Raw genomic sequence first — 22,014 nt, 5'->3', positions numbered from 1 at the left:
GATACAGTAATGGTGCTAAACAAATTCACGAACAAAAGCACATTTACTTTGCATTTCCATAGCGCTGCCACTGTGTGGTGCCACCAAATTAAACTGCAAGTGCATCTTACAAGATGCACAAATCATTTACATGCTGTTCTCATCAAAAGCATTTCTTTTCATTCCCTCCGAGATTTTCTGCTGATCTGAGTTTCCAATTGCATTTTGAAGTACTACAGCTAACCTTTTCAATTGCCAAGAATGTGATTAATTTTTTAAATACAGCTGTTGACCTATTATTGAGAGAACGGAGGAGTGCCACAGGAGACATGAATCTCTTCATAGAGTATAATGGAACTAGTTATTTCATCTGTGTTTACAACCTGACATTAAAAGAAATCCAAAAACATAAATAACAAATAATTCTGCTAATCTTGTTTTGGGGCAGCATTCTTATGCAAATGTCACTCAAAACTTGTGCTTCCAAAGCTAAAATCTTCTATTGCCTCTTCTCTTTCTCTGTCAGTTCAGAGAAATAAGATACACCACAATCTAGTATTGTACCAAGAATTACAATGTACAGCTAATGTCGTGTTTGCCCAGATTCCTAATGCACTAATAAATAAAATATGCTAAAGATAATGGATTTATGTTCAATATTTTATCATTACATTAGTGAAGGGCGATATAATATGCATCATGCCAACTGGTAACAAACTACTTAGGAAATTTAAGTTAATTTTTTAAATGATTTATTAGTGGAGATAATGCAGCCTGTCTTTCTTTAGCAATTTCCATTCTGTATTTTCTGTCATGCGTTATTGCACACTTCTTGTTAAACCTGCTGGCATTAAAAAAACTGTACGACATAATGGCTAATTACCATAAATGATGCTTTGCTTTGGCTGTCGCTGTGCTAACACACTCTATCTCCCCTTGCAGGTGGCGCGGCTCATGGCATGTCACTCCAGAGTTTAAACACTCACACCTGCTGTGCTTTTGCACCGTTTCTACTGAACATATTGCACTCATATAGGAGACCTGCTGTGATTTACATAGCATTCCCAGGGACTCAGCGTCCTGAATCCAGCCCTGCTAGAGAGTGAAGCAGCAGAAATTGGGTGGCGTCATTATGCAGTATTAGCCTGGTTTGTCCTTATTTTCATTCTTTCCCCCCATTGCTAATACTTGTGTAATTTTACAGCTGATGATCTGTTAATGTTCTCTGAAATGGTGGTTTAACTCCGCAGGCTGTCCTGTGTGCCACAGCTTGATAAACCAGGCTGCATCTCACTCGCAATGGATGGGCAGAGAAAAGGAGAGACAAAATCCAGTGCTGTTCCCAGCATTCCCAAAAATACCCATCATACCCTAGGGAAAATACCCATCAAAGCACTAGAGACCAGACCATTCGCCTGGGTATCAAGCCTCTCCTATCTCCCCACTGTGCGATCACTACACAGTACAGGACCAGGCAGAGCTGGGATACATGGTCACCCATCAGTGCTCAATCGTCCTGTGAATGGAGCATTTCAAACTGCAGGCAAGAGCAAAACAGAAGGGTATAGTGTAGTGGGGAAGAGGGGTTTGCAGACAGTGATTAGACTGAGCTTGTAAAATCCAGGTGTGGATGGGCATCTAAGGGCTGACCAGTCAAAGCTCTTGGACAATGACTGCAGAGTAGGTCTGGATTTAACTGCGAGAAGCTGGCTAGAAGCAGAGTCACACACAGACAGAAGCACACACACTCCAGCGCATGTAAGTCAAGCCTATCTAAAAGATTCCAGGCAGTCAGCAAAACAGAATAAAGGAACAATTTACATGCAAATCAAAGTTTACCATTTCAATCTCTTTATGTCTGTTCTCTGTAAATTTACATTCATATCCACACAGACATTCACTTAGCGGGAATCAACTTTATACATTCTAACATTTTCAATTTTAAATGAAAGTATAGATGTACATTTAATCTGCAGCTGGCCTAGCTGCTCTCTAAAATCAAGAGAGATTGTTCTGTGTCAGTTGAAGGAAACAACAGCATGTATCACAGCATGAAATAAAGCTATTCTCTGCAGTGACAAGTCTAGGATATTATAGTCAAATAGATATTACATTTATTTTGAAGTTGCAACAGCCTGCTATAAAAAATTAACTGTTCTCTAAGTCAGATTGGGAATTAGGTCTTTGAGAGATACTGCAAAATCTTGTGTTGCAGTCATTCATCTTCCAATTCTTTCTTATTTCCATGCTTTTCTTATTAAAAGCTCACATCAATATTTTATCAAGATTAATCCTCCATAATAAAATAAAAAGAAGACAAGGGGAGTTCAATCTGATTTTTTTTCTACCTCAATACATTCATAAACTGAACAGTAAATACAACAGTAAATGTCATATTCTACCACAGGAGGGCAGTGTGTTAGATCTGGTTAGCTCTCTTGATCAGAGAGTTTTTTCCAGCATTCACTTTCTGAATCTATTGACTTACTTTTTGGCATTTGCCCTGTAACTCTCACCACAGCTGGATAATACCTCACTTTTTGGGTTTTGTGAGCGTATTGGACATTTAAAGTATTGATTAAATCAGCTTTCAGGTGAAGAAGCTCTATTTGATCAGCCCAGTGCGGTGGGGATTATACTAAAGCAATAACTGTGGAGCATAAAGACATAAAGCTGTTATGGTGGTGAAGCGGCCAACATGGCTGCCTTGCAGTGCTGCGGCTCTGGGTTCAATATCTGGGATGTTATCTGCGTGGAGTTCGCATGTTCTCCCCATGTTCGTGTGGGCTTCCTCCAGGTGCTCCAGTTTCCACCCAAAGCCCAAAGACACACTGGTAGGTTAATGGACTACTGGGAAAACTGGCCCTGGAGTGTGTGTGTGTCCAGGGTGTACCCGGGCTTGTGCTCATTGCTTGCCAAGACAGTGTCTGGCTCGCCCACAAGCCTGAATGAAGAAGGGGTTAGAAAATGGATGGGTGGATAAAAACATAGGATAAGATCACTTTATTGGCCATATTCAATTTCTTGCATTAGGAACTTGTCTTTTCGCAGACCCCAGCTTGCTCTCCATGAGACACACAGACAGGGAGAGAAGCTGGGGGTCAGAGTGCAGGGTCAGCCATTTATACAGCACCCCTGGAGCAGCTGGGGTTAAGGCCCCAAGGAAGGTTAAAAACAAGATACCTAACTGCGACCTAACCCATTTAGCAGATAGTAGTTAATTCAATTGAAGATCTCTTCCAGCCTTTTCTCGAAAGCAGCTCATGCCAGCAGCCATATCGCCCTGCAACTCACAACTGGCAGCCCAGGTGTGAGTCTGGTTAGTACCTGGATGGGAGACCTCCTGGGAAAAACTAAGGTTGCTGCTGGAAGAGGTGTTGGTGGTACCAGCAGGGGGCGCTCATCCTGCAGCCTGTGTGGGTTCTCATGCCCCAGTATAGTGACAGGGACACCATACTGTACAAAAGGCTCCATCCTTTGGATGAGATGTAAAACCGAAGTCCTGACTCTCTGTGGTCATTAAAAATCCCAGGGCGTTTCTCGTAAAGGGTAGGGGTGTTACCCTGGCGTCCCAGCCAAATTTCCCCCTGGTCCTTACCAATCATGGCCTCCTAATAATCCCCATCTCTGAACTGGCTTCATTACTCTGTTCTCCTCCCCACTGAGAGCTCATGTGTAGTGAGTGTACTGGTGCACTCTGGCTGCCATCGCATCATTCAGGTGGGGCTTCACATTGGTGGTGGTGGAGGAGAGTCCCCAGTACCTGTAAAACGCTTAAAGTGGAGTATCTTTAAGCTTTTGCTGAAAACTCTAAATTGTCATTTAGTAGTTGTCTAGTAGTTGCCGTTTAACTTAGTAGTCACACTAAGTTGTCGTTAGCTGCAAAGGAACATGTAATAGGTTTATTCCATGCTGAAAAGAGAAGAAAGAAAACACAACGTTTCGGCCGTGGAGCATGGAATAAACCTTTACTTGTTCCTTTGCAACCCACGCATGCTGACGCAGCTCTTCACCTAAGTTGTCGTTATGCAGCTGCTGAGATTTCGCTGGTAATGATGCCAATTGGCCGCCAGATGGCACATCTGCACTTTAAAATATTTTCCTCCAGTTTTAAGTTTTAGCTTTTGATCATCAGGACATCACCAAGCCCAGATCCTAATTATATTTTGAAATGCCACAGTACAAAATAGTACTTATTTATTTTAGAAAGGGCGGGTGACAATTGTCCTTTCTCTATGTCCCAAATTTAGACGAAAAAAACAATACGCGGTTAACTGTTTCTGTCGAGCTTGCTAACAGATGCCAATTAAACCATTTCATAATGGGTTCACCAGACTATCACTGGAGATGACTACCTGATATGAGACTAAACAGTTAATTGGTTGTTTTCAATATTGGTGCCGATGTCGGCGGTCAGGATCGTGTTAGTGGATGCCGCACATTGGTGGTGGTGGTAGAGGGGAGTCCCCATTACCGGTAAAGCGCTTTGATGGGAGTGTCCAGAAAGTGCTATATCAGTGTAAGCAATATAGCTTTTAAACTTTGCGCAATACTAAGTAACCTGAAAAAAGCAAGACAAAAAACGAATTAGGAAAAAAAAAGTACGGTGCAGAAAAACCGAGACCGCTACGTCCACGCTGAAATCTGATCCACTTCAACGCCCGAAGCCAACATTCAATCAGTAACACATTTTTGGAAGAAAGAAGCTTAGTTTTTCTCCATGACAACAGGCTCTCCATCAACAACAAGCAGAAACACTGAAGACTATACCAGGGGAAAATTACTGGGGAGCTCTGGGGAAGAAGTCTAATAAGAACGGTGTTTGGAGGCGCTCTGTTTCAACATTTGAGCTGCCCACTCCTCGTAGACACGCAGCAGACATCAGTACTCCATCCTACCGGCCTGGTGTGAGTTTCACAACGCGGACAGCAGTAAAACAAACAGAAACAACTGCCGCAAAGACACTTGGAGAAACGTCTGCGGAAACTCCACTAGTTATGCTCTTCTGTTATTCCTAATCAAACTGCCCCGATTCCCAATTTTACTTCATAGCTGGGTCTTTGTTTATTTTTACAGACATTTCACTTTGTTTCCAAGTGCCTACACAACTCTTCCTGAGACAACTACTAGTAAGTGCTCTGAATGTTTAATTAATTATATTGTAAATCAAATGAAACTGTATCCCAAGACCACAGGCCGTGTCGAACCCGAAGCTTCACGACTACATATCCCAGAATACCGCCTGACGTTTTCTTAAAAAATAAGGCTGCTGGTGGTTACGCGTTGTCAGTGAATCACTGCGGCCCGAAAAAATCTCAATTCTAACGAATCATGAAGGCGGTCTATGATATATTTATTATTTGACAGGATAGTAAAAGTAGTTACTGATGTGTGTGGGAGGGGTCACAATTAAAATTTCCGCCGTTTTTGTTTGGGGCTTCTTAATCAAGTCATATGCTCACACTATATCGTCTAGAAACACATCGCTTTGCTCTGTATTCTTGCCTTTTTGTAGTTGGAGAAACGTCCTGTTTCTGAAGTCGTTTTTCGGCGGTCAATAGCCGCGGTCGTGCGCTGGATGCGCTGCAGTGCAGCCTGGTTTTCCTCAGATAGGCACTTTTCTTGGCCACGGCTGGTCTGCATTCCCAAATCTCCCGTCCCTGGTGGCCGCGTCTCCGATTTCATTCCCCAAAATTTTCTGGGAACTGGAGACTGCGCAGTGAGGGCATACTTTGTCAAAGCTTGCACAGCGGGGAAAAAACTGCTAATGCAAGCAGAATTGGGTCAAATCTCGCAATAAGGCAGGATGAGCAGATAAGGAGAAAGGGCGAAAAATACAATACTGCAGAACCCGAAAAGACCGTCGCCCGGAGCGCACTGCGGAGCAGACCAGCACCCCAGACACGGTCAGAGTCGCGGACAGGCAAAGATGAGGCGCGGGACCCCTCTCAGTAACAGAAACTGTCTCCTTTTGGTGCTTTTTTCCCTGTTCATCGCCTTTCAACAAACTTCAGCTGCGCCTTCGCCAATTATCAAGTTCCCTGGCGATGACACGAGCCCGAAAACGGACAAAGAAGTTGCGCTGGTAAGTTTCCTTGGACAAAACTGAACAGAATCCTGGCGTTTTGATCATTTATGCAATTCTAGATTAAATTCCAGACGTGAAGTGTTTGAAACGAATAATGCAATCCTATCTTTTCTAATACTATTTAACCCTTAAATCAGTTTAAATAAATGCTTAATAAGTAATACTTTTACCAAATGGGGATTAACAAAACGACATTTTTCCAGTCAGCTCCCTGTGAATCTCTGTATGTTAAATACTTCATTTCTGTAATGAAATGTACAGAAAGTTGCAGTTGTTTTCTAAGCTAGTCTTTTTAAGTTATGCTTTCGGAAAACGCGCAGACTTCGAAAATGGCTCGTTATGTTAAAGCTCTCGGGTCACAGCAGCTGGCTTCTATAGTTTGAAAAGGGAAGAGGAAAAGAGTTGACTGCGATTTCCACTGAGAGGCGAGTGAAGTCTGAAAGCTATTTCAGGCAGAGGTCTAATCTGTGACGGGCATCGGGTACGACAGCCAGCTGTGCGTAATGTAAGGGACGTCCAGCTTTTCCATAAAAAGGAATTCTTATAATGAATCAGTAATGCAGTGTTGGCAAGCCTAACCGGAGGTGTGCCATAGCAAACACTCACACCAGAGTGAACACGGAGTGGGGGGGGGTTGGTTCTCCATTATCCAAAGTGTACCAGGGCCAACAAGTTCTTCTTCCCTTCAAGCACTATCTGAACAAGTTCTACGGATGCCCCAAGGACCGGTGCAACCTCATGGTCCTCAAAGACACGCTGAAGAAAATGCAGAAGTTTTTTGCCCTGCCCGAAACCGGGGAGATCGATCAGAAAACTCTGGAGGTCATGAAGAAGCCTCGCTGCGGAGTCCCGGACGTAGCCAATTACAACTTCTTCCCCCGCAGGCCCAAGTGGGAGAAGAACACCGTCACGTACAGGTAGGGCAGCCCCGGGCTGTTCCAAGCTCCGGGACTGGGTCTAAAGCTCACAGGGAAGGAGGTGGAGGACGGAACTGCCTTCTGGCCCCCAGACTGAGTTCCCTTAAACAGTGAAAACAGCCCTTGCTTGCCAAGCTGAAGTTCAGTTAGCTCTGAACCCTTCACATGAATCTGGCAAAGTATCATTCCCTAGTTTAGCGTGGCAGCAGAAATCTACAGCCCGGCTGTACTTCCTGCTTGACCAGTCAACACTCCTTCTGCCTGTACAGCTGCTGTTGCTGACAGACACTACAGTGTGCCGTGTCCTGCTTTCCTCATTGGACATGTAACCACACGGGTGTCCCAGGGCGGGACGTGTGTTTTGTCCAGTCTGTGGCCAGAGTGGATTCCTTCTTGCTTGGTATCCAATGCAGCTGAGAATTAAGTGAGCCCAAAGCCCAAAGACATTGACACGTGGAGACAGGGCAGTGCTGGCATTGTGTGCAGAGTTGCTCACGCAAGGACTGAATCAGAGGCTGCAGCCAGACTGTTTCCTGTGCTCTTTACCAGCATCGCCTGCAGCTCGGCACTCAGCACACAGCCAGCTGGGGCGGTGAAAAAGCCTGGTTATTAGCAGTTTTACAAACAGTCACTTAATATATAGTGTGCTGATAAAATCGTAGTATGGCCACATCCCTAAAAGGGAAATCAGAATTAACCTCACATCTAATCCAGCAGTTTCTTTTCAGCTAAGTGCACCACTCTGAAAGTCGTTAACTGTCCGCAGTCTCCGCACCTGGTGTTATTGGGTGCCATTACTTAAACTGTTCATGTTAAACATAAGTACCACCTAAACATATCTCTAAAAGTGAATATTCTCTTGCCTGTTCCTTTCCAGTGCTGTTTGAGTCAGGTGAAGACTTTGTTTTTGGTTTCTACCAGTTTGTATTACACAAATGCATCCCCTTCTCCAGTGGGAATTCTCCCCCTGTGAAGTCATGAAATCGTTGCAGTCTTGCAAGAAAGTGCCTGCTGGAGATTTCAATTTATTTTTTGCTCCCTCCCCCCACCCCCACCATTAACCCCCTAGAATCTTAGGTCACACTCCAGATCTGGACGAGGAAACCATAGACGATGCATTTGCCCGCGCCTTCAAAGTGTGGAGTGACTTCACCCCCCTCCAATTCAACCGCATCATGGACGGAGAAGCGGACATAATGATCAATTTTGGGCGCTGGGGTATTGTTCCATTTTCTACACGTGTTTGTAAATGCCAGCCGAGGGCAGAGCAGAACGGGAGCACCAGCTCCACATCTGAATGAAACGTTAAGAAAAGGGGTTTTGGACATATTTAAGATTCTGACCCACGGAAGGTTATCGTCAGTAGACTCTTGCTGCTGGGGATGAGGTCATTTTGTATCATTTGCATGCTGTGTTGCTGGGATCTGGTCGGTTTCCTATCGGAGAATGAATAAGATTGATGCAGAGTGTGGTTAGTATAGAAATAATGAAACTGTACAGACATGGACAGCTGTTGGTCAATTGTTCATAAAGCAAACAAATGTATATGATATGTCAGACCTCATCAGACCTAATGTCCCAGGGTGAGCTTCATTCAGTCAGTAATTCAGCACGAAGAACAGGAAGAAGAAGAAGTGCTTATCTGCCAGCTGTGCAATTCTCTTTTTAAAAAAGCAAACATTGTTTACTTACTGCTGAACATTATCTTCCCAACACAGCAACGGGACAGTCACCCGTAAAAGTTCTGAAACTCTTTGCACATTAGTTTGAGCCATACTACATTTGCATTTTCATATCAGATGTTGGCATATGGCTTATTCCTAAATAAATCCTTGTTTCATGACTTATTTTGTATTTTAATATTTATAGTGTTATTAAATGTATAATTTCTTGGTAAATGAATGCATGCATTAAAAGATTCTGCAGCCCCTCTGAAGGGCCGGAGCTGCTGTGATGCCAGTGTGAATAACGCGCGTACCCTGTGCTGTTTGCAGAGCATGGCGATGGCTACCCGTTTGATGGGAAGGATGGGCTGCTGGCCCATGCCTTCGCTCCAGGCCCTGGCATCGGGGGCGACTCCCACTTCGATGATGACGAGCAGTGGACTCTGGGGGAGGGACAAGGTGCTGGTCACGATCATGTTAACATGTGCCATGTTTTGACATGTGTTTCAATGTCACAATGCGTCACAAAGGGTAGCTGTCTCCCTGATTTTGCAGTTTTGATAGACGGGTTCTCTGGGTGAGATCTGGCTGCTTGAAAAAACTAGTTTCTCCAAAAAAGAGAAAAACCTTGAAAGGAAATGATGCTAATCTCTTTTCCCCTTAGCGTTGTGGCATTTATGCTCCATGATCACGGGCTATGAAGAGGTACTGTATTGTACAGCAGTCATACTTCATCTCCTTGTGTTGGAGGACTGCCTTATATATCCTTGAAGAAGGGCACCCTCAACATTTACTAACTTGATCAACTTTTACAGTACATCTGCAGTGAAAAGTAACCTTAACTCCTTGAAAAACACTGTCTGCCAACTTCAGTGAATGGTTTACAAATATAAACAGCAATTTACTGTACGGAGCCCAAGCTCAGTTCTCCAAGTCAATGAAATGCCTCTGATGAAGCTGATCAGAGCCCGAAAGTCAGATATCACAGTGCTCTCGTCATCTCTGTTTCTCTCTCTCCTACTCACTGGGTTGTGAAACCTGCAGTGGTGAAGGTCAAGTACGGGAATGCCGAAGGGGAGTTCTGCAAGTTCCCATTCCTGTTCATGGGGAAGGAGTACTCCACCTGCACCTCTGAGGGACGAGATGATGGCTTCCTCTGGTGCTCCACGACCTACAACTTTGATGAGGACGGAAAGTATGGCTTCTGCCCTCATGAACGTGAGTCCCGCCTGGCGTCTGATGTAGGACTACATCCAAGCAGAGATCTATAAACCTGGTACGGCCCAAATCCAGTAAGACTCACGGGTAACCTTAAATCACTTGTTTCTAAAGATTGTTAACACTTGCAAGTTATTGATTATGCAAGTACTTTATTGAATTCAGGACCTCTGGTCTTTGATGATTGAAGAACATACAGATTTATGTACCAAATGAACTTTAGTTTAATCAGTGTAAGAATTTCCCTGTTTCATTGATTATAATTTTATTCTTCCACGTCGGTATAAACTGATTTAATGGGCTTTTCGGGACCAGGATTGGAGACCTCGGACTTAGAGTGCATCACCCACAGAAATAGGAGCAATCTGATGTGTTTGTGGCTGCACGTCTTGTAGATGTAACAAAACCGTCCAGTAATTTCAGAACTTTTGTTCACATGAAACTTCAGTTAAATCAGCATGTTACTGCACTTATATTCAGCCATGAGCGGGCACTGCAGGGCTTTTCCTTGAACAAAGCTGTCGTTTAATAAACACTCTGAACCCGTGACTTTCTCTGTTAAACCGCTGCAGCCCTTAACAGGCTTTTCAGCTCCATTTGCAAAGATGGTTAAGAAGCTGCTGAAGCTCATTCGGCGGCGTTTCATGCCAAGACAGAATCTCCGTCTGAAATCCAAACAAAAAAACAACTATTATATTGACATTACAGACGGGAGACTCCTGTGTGGGATTCTTCCAAAGAAGGCAACATTTCTTTTAGGCTTCTGAAAGAAAGAAAAAAAAAACAGGAAAAACTCATTTCATTGGTTTATTCAGATCCTGCGGAATGAGGCACAGCAGTTGAAGAACAAAACCCGAATCTCGAAACATGAGCCAGCGTGACAACCTTCTCTGTGTCCGGAGCTGTGTTCTGTACTGAGCCGAGTGTTGTGTTAGAATTCAGACGGCACAGCCAGACAATCTGGAGCTTCCTGTCTGCACAGCTGACAGAGCAGCGAGCGGCGCGGAGAGTGACTAACGCTCTGTTTTCTTCCTGAGGAACGATCAAAGCCAGAGTTTTGCCTTCAGTTTGAAAACAAAGTCATGAATGTTTTGCGATATGTTTTTTTTTTTGCTTGCACAACCACAGGCATTTCCTGAAAGGATAATAGTGACGGTGGGGGGAGTGTGGGGGTCACAGAAATGGTAAACTTGTTTATTGCTGAATCCAACACTTTTTAGTGTTTCTGACAATTCAGTTGTAAGAATTCGGGGACCTGATAGGCCAACGTAATCTCCCAGTCTTCCTTGTATTAACATTAACAGGAGAAGGGGAGCCTTGTAACTCCTGTTTAAAAACTATATTTCACAGATAGTTGACTTTAATGTGACAGAAATAATATCCCGCATTTGGTCCCCTGTGGGTTACAGAACTACAGCATCCAAGCAGCTACAAATCCAGGCAGACAGCTACAGATCTTCGGAATCGTGTCTGCTAGACTGATATTTAAAAAAAAAAACACTAAAAATCTAAATACCAAAGGAAGATGTTTAGAAAAAAAGGTGCATTCTGACAGCGTACAAAACACAGGGGTTCATAACTGTGACTGAAAAGAGCTTAGGACTAAGACTGACTTATAATTTATGAAAACAAAAATGCACACAAAATATGGCAATAAGCAAGAGAACTATATGTGAGAGCTCACAGGCCTGATTTGTCGAGGGGAATTCACAAATTGATTGTTCCAATGTGTTTGTTTGTTTTTGTTCCAGTGTGGCTTTTCATATTTTACTCAACCATTCGTGAGAGGCAAAGTAGCTCTTAAGTGGGATTACCCCTGTCTGTTTGTTGTCTTTCTCGTTTCGGAGGCGGCAGTGGGCGAGGGGGCTGTGGGCTCACAGTGTGCTTTCCCCCTGCAGTGCTGTTCACGCTGGGTGGCAACGGGGAAGGAGCTCCCTGCAAGCTCCCCTTTACCTTCCAGGGCCAGAAGTACGAGGCCTGCACCACAGTGGGCCGGGAGGACGGCTACCGCTGGTGCGCCACCACCGAGGACTACGACCGCGACAAGACGTACGGGTTCTGCCCCGAAACCGGTGAGGCGCTTCCCCGCGCGCAGGAGCATCTCAACAGGACCACAGCCTGAAAGTGTGCGCTCACTGCCTGCGTTCTTATATCTGGCTCATTCTAATTTAAGGGATTTGTTCTGCGTTTGTGTGCTCTAATAAAGAAAGAAGCACAAGCACAGCAGTTACTGGTAGGCCTATTTAGCCAAACAGGCTGCTCCTCAGCAAACTCTAGGACCTAATTATAGTAGTCACTTTTTTTTTAATTCCCCTTTAATAAATACCAACATTGATGTCTGTTCATTGATGCTGCTTTTTCCTTTCTTTTCTTTTTTGGATCAGTTGAGTCAGTGTTTCATACCGTGGGTGCCACATAAATCCTATCCCTGCCATGGTGTCTTTGTAGATAAAGCCTCAAAGATTTCTTCCGAACGTCCTTGAGAAGGACGTCTTCAAGGCCTGCTTTAAAACATTTTAAGAATTGGGAAACGTTTATAACTGTACTGGCTTTTCATATTTTCCACCCCATTGGCCTGGCTGTTTTGGGCCAATATGTAGTATTGGGTAACAAAAGCAGTGAGGCTGCAACAGTCATCTGTTTTGAATTGACTGAGAATGCAAGTCTTGCTCCAGTGTTGCCCGAGAGTGATGTCTTGAGAGCTGACGGTTGCCCATTTCTTAGTGCTGAATAAAATGCAGGCGGGCTGTTTTTATTGCAGTAGGAAATACGTAAGGTTTAACTCGAAGGAGGGAAAGGATTCTGCCAAGAATAATAATGCTCAGGGTTAGTATAAGAAAGTAATGCTGTAAGCAAAACCCATTTATGTTTAAGTGGGTGGATGTAAAGACCCACTTAACGTAGTTTCAAAGTTAGTGTCTTTGAAACCCACATATATCCCACTATGCATATGATTATTATTATTATTAGAATTCTTTCTTTTTATTGATTTTTATTTTTAAATCAAGCTACACCTCAGTCTCATCTGTAGATATTTTCCTTCTGAATGCCTCAGTTTGTAATCATTGCGATGTGTTTTTATACTTATTTAATTTTGTAACATGACATGCTTAAAAAACATTTTAATTGGAACATTTTCTGGCTGGCCAGTAGTTACAATTACAAACACGCTCCCGGAGAATGCCAGTGAAAAGTGAGAAACATGCTGGAGTCCAGATCTAGTGACTGTGAAGTTGGCTCGAGACAGTCGCTTCTACTTTGTTCTTCAAGAAAGCACCTTAGGAATCAGCTTATTGCAGCAGATTTTTCAGATTTATACTGTCAATCTGGCTCCCACAGGCCTGTTCTTGACTGGAAATGAGTTAGTTCTTCCACTATGTTCCTTGAACAAGCTGTCCTGCACTGTGTTGCTGTGCCAGAACTCTGCTGCCCTGCTGAATTACGGGAGATGTAGTTTTCTAGACCAAATGCTTGTGTGCACATTATCTAGTTGGCGTGTCTCTTTTCCTGCTTTCTTCCTTCCTCCGTGTTTGTTACATGTGTTACTCAGATCATCCTCTGCTTCCTTCCAGCTATGTCAACAGTGGGAGGGAATGCAGAAGGCTCTCCCTGTGTTTTCCCCTTCACCTTCCTGGGTGACAAGTACGAGTCCTGCACCAGCTCTGGACGCAACGATGGGAAGATGTGGTGTGCCACCAGCAGTAGCTATGACGACGACCGCAAGTGGGGCTTCTGTCCTGATCAAGGTGGAGTCCGTCTGCCCCTGGCAGCTCCCTAGGAGACGCGCCTCAGTGCAGAATGGAGACGTTAACTTTATTTATTAGATAGCCACTAGTTTGTGCGAGGTGATTGTGATGTTATGTGTAACATGAACAATGCACGTGAACGATCTGGTGTGCTTCTGTGTAGTCTTTAGTTTTATCAAGTGGCGAGGACCTCTTGCTGTATTGCATTTTAATTGTATTTAAGTACAAACGCAGCTGTTTGGCATACGTTGTGGGAAGTAAGGGAGTCCTCTTATTCCCTTTTTGTGTGGCTACAGGTTACAGCCTTTTCCTGGTTGCTGCCCATGAGTTTGGACATGCCTTAGGCCTGGAACACTCACAGGATCCAGGGGCATTGATGGCCCCAATCTACACATACACCAAGAACTTCAAGCTGTCCAACGATGACATCAAAGGCATTCAGGAGCTCTACGGTACATCAGTATTGCATGCAACTCTTGCTACATGACATTTACATGGAACATCTTGACATTCTCTGGCTTGTACTGGGCATTCTTTGACTTAGATTTCTTAATTATCACTTAATTATTAATTAATAATCAGTTAATCATTTCATATATCATTCTCTTCTCTTTTGACTTGCCATTTGTCAAGAACAAGTCAAATGTTACAGTGGACATTTAATAGTGATATTGGTCTAGTAGTGCAATGTCTTGCAGTGAAGTTGTGAGCATTAAGTTACTATTAAACGTTAGTAAACACCTGTACTCTGTGACGCAGGAGTCCCAACAGACAAGCCTCTGCCTCCTACTCAGGGACCAGTCACTCCAATGGACCTGTGTCAGGAGGACATTCTCTTTGATGCAGTTTCTCAGCTCAGGGGAGAGATGTTCTTCTTCAAGGACAGGTAACAGTTTCTAAATTGCTTACCATATCTTTTGAGGATCTTTAAAGTATCAGGTCTTTAATACTGTGATATGGTGATGCAGAGAAACGGGCAGCAATTGATCAAATTGGTCTTAAGGCTTCCAAGTGCTGTCTTCCAAGATACTGTAATGGCTGCACTGATTTAATTCATTCTTTAAAGGAGTTATGAAAGCAATCACATTTTATATTGCTGAGAGCTGCCTAATGGCAAAAGTACAGAGAAGGCTATAGACATGGTGCCTTGTACATATTGTCATACAGATCTCCTACCCACTAACCTACAGCAGTACCCGATGTTGAAATTCCTGCTGATGCCAACATAGTTTTTGCCATTAAATCTAGTTTTGCACTTAGTATACCAAGCAAGCCGTCAGAATAGAATTCAAAATATTTCGAAAATCTTTGGCACCTATTCTGAAACACTTCTTCCAGCCTCATAAAATAGTGAGCGTTTGACATTATGGTCTCTGCTGTAGTGGAACACTAATCAACCTCTTGGAAAAGAACTGAAAAAGTGTAGAAAATCCTGTGCAGTTTGTCGAGTGTTTGAAGAATACACCACTAACTCACATTAAGAATGGTCTAATAGAGTATAAACTCAAGACAACACATTGCATTCCCTGGTGGTTAGGCCATCAGCAGTGTGTAAACTTTTCCTATAACAGCTGGACTTCTGAGACATTCTTTTAAAATTGTCTTTATTTGGTATTTAGCAAGCAATTCAAGTGGTAAGGAGAAATAAGCATTCACTAACGCAATGAGACTTGTGCCATATGCAAAAAAAATGTTTTTCCTGTTTGTTCATTATTTTATAACTTCAGAGTTTTGCCTTTTCCAAATTTTTCTCTATCACACACACAAATTGGAGCAAAGCTTTATTGATGCGGTGCCCCTCTGATTTGATTTCCAAAATAAACTTTTGCTTGTGTAGGTTGGAAGGCGATTGTACCACCCACTGGTGCCACCTGTTAAAATAGCATCCTTCTGTAAGAAAAACAAAAATTTCAAGACTGACGAGAGAATGCTGGGAGGAAAGGCTTTTGTTGATCTGTTTTGCTTTATGGTTTATTTGGATTTCTCACTATTTTTCCTGTTTTGCAGAAAGCCTGTGTCTGTATACAGACACAGAAAACACAATCATTTCTCTAACATCTTTGCTGTTTTAAAGCCACAACTTGAATGAGTCTGATTTATCGGTGCAATTTCTCCTTCCCCCTGCTCAAAGTTCCTTTGTCAAATTCTGGAGCAAAACTTCACAGCTTTTAGTTAACGATGGGATTTTTGGGACTTGATTTTTGGCACCTATTCTGAAATACTCCTTTCAGCCTCTTTAAATAGTGAGCATTTGGCCTTGAAGTGTAGTGGAACACATACAACTTCATATTCTGAGCATACACAGCCTGGTTTTCTACATCAAAGCCAGAATTGTAAAACATTGTTGATTTCTCGATGCATGCCTCTCTTCTACAGAACACTCTGGTGATTGCACACAGCTGTTGTTGGGTCAGCTTTGAATGAGTCTCTCTCAAGAAAAAAAAAATATCAAAGGCTATACAGCAGCTCCTTGACATGATTCTCTGATTTATCTTTCCTTAAGGCATGTGCTCTGTGAGTCTCTCGTAAAGCTGATAGATACACCGAACACAGGATCGATTTTGCTCTTATTAAACTTTAATGTGTAATCCCCTCCTGTGTGTTTTGTCCTGTGGAGAGGCATGAACAGTGTGATTTTGGTCTTATTTTTACAATTAGTTCTTTAGGTCAAAATATTACTGGGGGTGGGTGCGCCACCAACACAACTGAATTTTGCCATTTTTTTTAATCGCATTTGAAGAATAAAATGCATTGCTTCAAAAACTGTTTGATTTAAAAAAAAACATAGTGTCCATGAAACGCTGTCGCCAACAAGTCTGTTTATTCAGATATTCAGTTTCACATCCTGAATGACTCCAGCATTCAGCAATTTCCAACTGCTCCTTTTTGCACCAGATTGAACCAGATGTTTTAGTGATGCTAAGAGACAGTGCTCTGAGACAGGGCTGTCTGCTGTAACTGAGGAAGGCAGAGCCAGGGCTCAACACTCACAACATGGGAGGAGGCCCTGGCTAGATGTTCATTGCTCCTGGTCCCGGGCCGCAGGATAAGAGTGAAAAAGAGTGAGAGAGAATGAGAGTGCTTTGCTTGCACAAAGCAACTGCGCACAGTAGCCACAAATATGACCGACCAGATTCCAAGATACATAAGATGGTGTAAAAGATCTGGAACTTTGCCTTTTGTTACTCACATTAAAACAGATGTATTTCACGGAGCATGAATTCTCAGATACAGCTGTTCAACTGTCCTTCTACCTTGGCTGAACTCTGATGGGATTTTCTTTTCTTGTTACGCGTGCTCCCAAAGACCCTCAGCAGTCTTGCTTAAGTGCAGACACTGCAGTTCAGTTCACAGCATCTTTTACCTCATCAAAGCAAATTTAAAGAATCAATTAAGTTACCTTTCATATGGAGAAACTCCCTTTGATTAATGTGCCGCAGGGGGAATTATACTAAAGCAATTACTGTAAAGCATAAGAACAGTTAACTAATATTACATTATGGTTACAAAGGAGGCCATTCAGCCGGTTTGTTAGTAGCTATTTGATCCAAAAATGTTATCTGGTTTTATTAAGAAGCTAGGATGTCACCTTCAATAGCACAACAGGGTAGCTAGTTCCATAGTCCCACAATCCTTTGCATAAAAATGTGCAGCCTATTTTCAGTTCTGTATCCACTGGTTTAACTCTGTCAATACTTCTGAGGTTGGCATGGTGCACTATAGTCAAATAACTGGACAGATTGCAGTACTGTCCTGTGAGTTTGTCACACCTTACTGTAATTTTGTTAGTATAGTCATTGCTTATGATCAGGTATAGTGCCCAGAGCAGGTCTCTGATGGTGAGCCCCACAGGGTGGCCTAGCTGTTTCACCACTCTCACCCCTGAGGCGCTGGCTTGTTTTTCCAGTGCAGGGATCTTAACCCTGTCCAGATTCCACTTGAGACTGACATGGAAACATCAGCTGTTTGAATTTGCCCTCCTCGGTGCAGCCATTGTCTCACCTGTGCGTTAATGTCCTGGTATTGGAGACTTCTGTTCTCAGTCTGTATGTCAGGAATGGGTTACCTGGACATGGTGGCTTATTGATAACATTCCTGCCACTGTTATACCAGAAACAAACTTAGAAAATGAAGTGGATCTGACTAAGTGATTTGAACTTTTTGTGCATGGCATATTCATAACCTCCTTAAGAATCCAAAATTCCAGGTGTTGAGTCAGGAATTCTCTGCATTTGTTTTAATGGGGTTTGGCGGCCCTCCCACATGCTTCTGCCTTTGCTTTCTGACAGTTTAATAGGTTCCCAAGCCTGTCCATATAGAGCGTGCCTTTTACTGTTATGGATATATGTACTATGATGACTCGAAATGTAGGTCACCTGAAGGGAACAAGAGAAGCGGTATTGTCTCACATTCTTGCACATTCTCCATTCAGGCAAGCACAAGCTTGCACTGCTGGCATCCGGGCGTCCAGCTGTAATGAGAAACAGATGTGCCGATGAATCAGCCCATTGTAGATCTGCACTGATGTCTTGTTGTTTCGCTGTTGTCCGCAGATTCCTATGGAGATCAAGCAACCCCAGGTCTAAGCCCAAGGGACCCACTCTTGTGGCCACTTTTTGGACAGAGCTGCCAGAGAAATTCGACGCGGTGTACGAGAACCCGCTGGAGGAGAAGTCCGTGTTCTTTGCAGGTACAGCATGCGGTCTCGCTGGGGGAAAGGTTGATTGACTGGGATACGGCAGTGGACCAGGGAGGCTCCAGTAAGAAACCGTTGAGCGGGCACATGGTGTACTGGATCAGGTGAGCCGTGCACTCCGGCAGTGCCAGCTGAAGCCCAGGTGTTTCTAGAACTGCAAAGAAGTCTTACTTCACATCTCAGAACCCGCTGGGCTGTAGGCAGGTGATGCAAGAGATCACTCTGGAGGGGATAATCAGGCAGCCGCAGGATCTAGATCAAAGAGAGAGCCAGTGTCTATCTGTCTCCAGAGAGCCGTCCCTCAAATCCAGGAGAGAAACGGAGCCTGCACCATGAAGGTGAGAGGAGAGGACTGTGGGGTACAGTGCAGCTCTTCTGATGCTCTTCTGTGTTTCCTGTGCCAGGTAATGAGTTGTGGGTGTATTCAGCCAGCACGCTGGAGAAAGGGTACCCCAAGAAAATCTCCACTCTGGGACTGCCTGCTGACCTGCCTCGTGTGGACGCTGCTTTCTCCTTCAACAAAAACAAGAAAACCTACATCTTTGCTGGAGATAAGTTCTGGAGGTGATGTTTATTGGCTCTGTACACTCTTGCAGCATCTTTCAGATTCATATATTTGCAGTTGTGGACAAGGGGATCGCTGCAGTGCAATGTCAGATTTAAACAGAAGGGACTCACTATGCTCTTTTCCTGCAGTCTTCTCTCACGAGTTAGCCAGTATCAGTATAAACATCATGCGCCACAGTGGAGATCTAAAAGGCTGCTGCTCCACCACCTGCTCCAGCAGACCCACTTCCATTTGTTGAGCATTTTCATGTCAGTCCCTTAATTGCAGTCCTTTCAGATAATTGTGCAAGTTGTTATGGCACAGGGGTGTGACTTAAGAAAATAAGAATGGTTACAAATGAGAGGAGGCCTATTTATCCTGTTTGGTAGCCAGCAGTTCATCGATCCAGTGATCTCATCCAGCTGCTTCTTGTAGGAAGCCAAATTGCTGGCTTCAACCACATGGCCAGACAGTTTGTTCCACACTCCCAAAACCCTTGGCGTAAACACATGCCCCCCCTGCTCTCAGTTATAAGTGCCCTTCCCCATAGTTTTCAGTCGTGTCCCATGGTTCATAAACGGGAAAACAAGTCTGGCACGAATTCCGCTAGTTTGAGAGATGCTTAGTGTTTTAGCAATTTGTGGATTTGTTTTCTAACCATTTGTTTTCAAACCCATCTGGAACATTATCGTCTCCTGCAGGTACAACGAAGCGAAAAAGAAAATGGACCCAGGCTTCCCCAAGCTGATTGCTGACGCCTGGAATGGAATCCCAGACAGTTTAGATGCTGCTTTCCATTTTAATGGAGATGGTAAGCTCATAGGGCAGACTAACTCCTTAATAAGGGCTGCATTTAGATGCTGGTTTGCTGTTGTCTGCTCAGAGGCTGACTGGAGACAGAGCATTCCTGGTGGTTAAGGAGGAGGCAGCCAACCCCTGCTTATGTCTGGCACCAGGCCTGCTAAAACAACATCAGCTTGAAGATAACTCTGAAGTCACTTTCCAAGTGTTTGCTCTTTGCAAGAGAAGGGAAAAAAAAAAGCGAAAAAGCCCAGTAATAACATGAAGTTCTCTCCGACGTCACTGACGTCCTCTAAATGCGTTTTCCTTGCTGATTTTTTGCCCACCAACCCCCTCCCCCACCCACACTGTCACACCTACCCACATATACTTGTCCATACAGCTTTTTTTACATCCAGAGAAAACAGCATTTAATAGAGCGTGTCTGTGCTCTTTTACAAAGCTGCCTGTGTCTACCTGCTAATTAACCAGCTAGAAACATTCTCGGCAGGAACGGCTTCTCTGGTAATGTTTGATGGGAGTCTTATTACCCAGTAAGCACATTTCAGCGCTGCCTTCATCCGAATTTCACCCAAGCCTTAATAATCGCCTATTATTGTGCAAACTAGCGGAAGAACTGTGAAATAGTACGATGTAATGAACTACATGAAAATATCTAAAAACATAAGAGTTTACACCCACGAGGGAGCTGCCCTGCAGTGGCTCCTCATGATACACGGTGCTCAACGCGTGTTGAGATTTACTGTGGCAAAGTGTCCCGAATTAATTTGGACCTCGCTTGTTTCTCTCTTGTGAGGAAAAAACAAAACAAAACAATTGTGTCTTTCTATTTTCTTCCCTAGGATACAGCTACTTCTTCAAAGATGGGTACTATCTTAAACTGGACGACCGGAACCTTAAGATTGTGAAAATCGGGGATATTAAATCGGATTGGCTGGGATGCTGAAGAGCTGCGGAGCGCCTGTATATTCCGGCCCCCCTTTACAGACCTGAGGGACGCGGACAGACGGTCCAGTTTAATTCCGATTCCAATTCATACCTAACAGAACAAAAAACTCTTCACAACTCCGTATACTATCTCCTTTGTTATTGGACAGACCAAGTCTACGATGCAACGCGCACTGTATTTCTGTGCTGAATACATTCAAGTGAGGTTATTCAACCGGATGGGAAATGCATCACTTTTTGTAATTCGAATTCTCGGCTATTTTTGATCTATATTTTTCTGAAATAATGACGCACATTTAGCTCTGGGACTGGAGCCTCTGATAAGCAGTGACTTCATCGGAATCTCAGAATTAAAATAAACGACGTCTTTTTTTAACATCATTAAAAGAAATTAACCAAACTGTACACACCCGTTGTTTCTTCCCTACATTTAGTTACGTATAAATCGAGATTTGTCCACACTGCTATTTTTACCTCTGGCGGTGTTGTACTGTAAGTTTTTATTCTTCCTGTTTTGTAAAAGGACATTTTTGTAGCACTTTGGATTTTTTTTTAAAAATAAGCGTGTTTATATGAAACGCTACGACCAAACAACTGTCAAATATCAGCTCAGTATTGTATCAGTTGCTTTAGGAAAGTTACCACGGCACGGGATGCCTGAAGGTTGTAAGTATGTTGCATGATGGAGTCATGACAAAAAAAAAACGTATCATTAAAATATTGTTTAATAATCGATTTTTTTTTATTATTGTTACTGGGGTTTTTGTAAAAAAACTTGACCGTAAGTAGATTTGTAATTTGCTTTGTGCACTTTGTCGCTGTACTTTGTTTAAAAAAATAAGAATAAAAGGAATGGACACTAGGTTTGACACTGAAGCACGTTATTTCATATTTTAGTTTACTATCTTGCAAGTATGTTTTATCTCTCATTGTACCGTCAAACCTTGTTTCTCTCTCGTGGCGTCATTTCCCCTTATTTTACCACAGGCCGCTTAAATACACAGTGTTGCGATATTTGGTGCTGTGTCAGAGAGGAAAGGGTTTTTTTTTTAGCACAACTCCTTAAATACGGGTTGCCAAAGCGGCTCTGTAGTGGAATATTTAACGAGCTGCATTTTCTCAGACTGTTTAAACGACTCGCCCTCAAGCCAGCAGCGATTGTTACCATATGTCCAGTATGTGCAGTACTGCCCTGCTGCTGTTCTTGTGACTGTGTAAGAGGACAGACAAAGCCAGTATCCGAAACTCAAAAAATCAAAGAGGCCAAGACCAGCCATGGGTTTTGATGATAGTGGTTAATATTCCATTTGGATTATTAAATTAAGCCAACAATGATGAAGTCATGCAGTCGCTGTGCGCTTCTCTTCAGTTTCCCTCGGCTGCTGCTGCTGCTCTTTCACGGGAAGCAGC

At 43.4% G+C, this 22,014-nt stretch overlaps 1 protein-coding gene across 1 annotated transcript; it reads left to right on the top strand.

The window, feature by feature from the left end:
* The first annotated feature begins 5,380 nt into the window (after positions 1-5,380).
* On the top strand, positions 5,381-21,472 carry mmp2 (matrix metallopeptidase 2). Its single transcript, XM_088939267.1, has 13 exons — positions 5,381-6,064; positions 6,758-6,984; positions 8,054-8,202; positions 8,979-9,107; positions 9,693-9,866; positions 11,765-11,938; positions 13,439-13,612; positions 13,909-14,064; positions 14,372-14,498; positions 18,166-18,302; positions 18,713-18,872; positions 19,557-19,666; positions 20,499-21,472. The coding sequence occupies exons 1-13, from the start codon at positions 5,909-5,911 to the stop codon at positions 20,600-20,602; spliced, it is 1,977 nt and encodes a 658-aa protein (XP_088795393.1). The 5' UTR covers positions 5,381-5,908; the 3' UTR covers positions 20,603-21,472.
* Positions 21,473-22,014: the final 542 nt, after the last annotated feature.

Source organism: Atractosteus spatula, chromosome 21, assembly GCF_055471065.1.
Source record: "Atractosteus spatula isolate fAtrSpa1 chromosome 21, fAtrSpa1.hap1, whole genome shotgun sequence".
In the NCBI taxonomy this organism is placed as follows: Eukaryota; Metazoa; Chordata; class Actinopteri; order Semionotiformes; family Lepisosteidae; genus Atractosteus; species Atractosteus spatula.
Note: the sequence above shows the minus strand (reverse complement) of the source record. Positions and strands in the feature narration are given on the sequence as shown.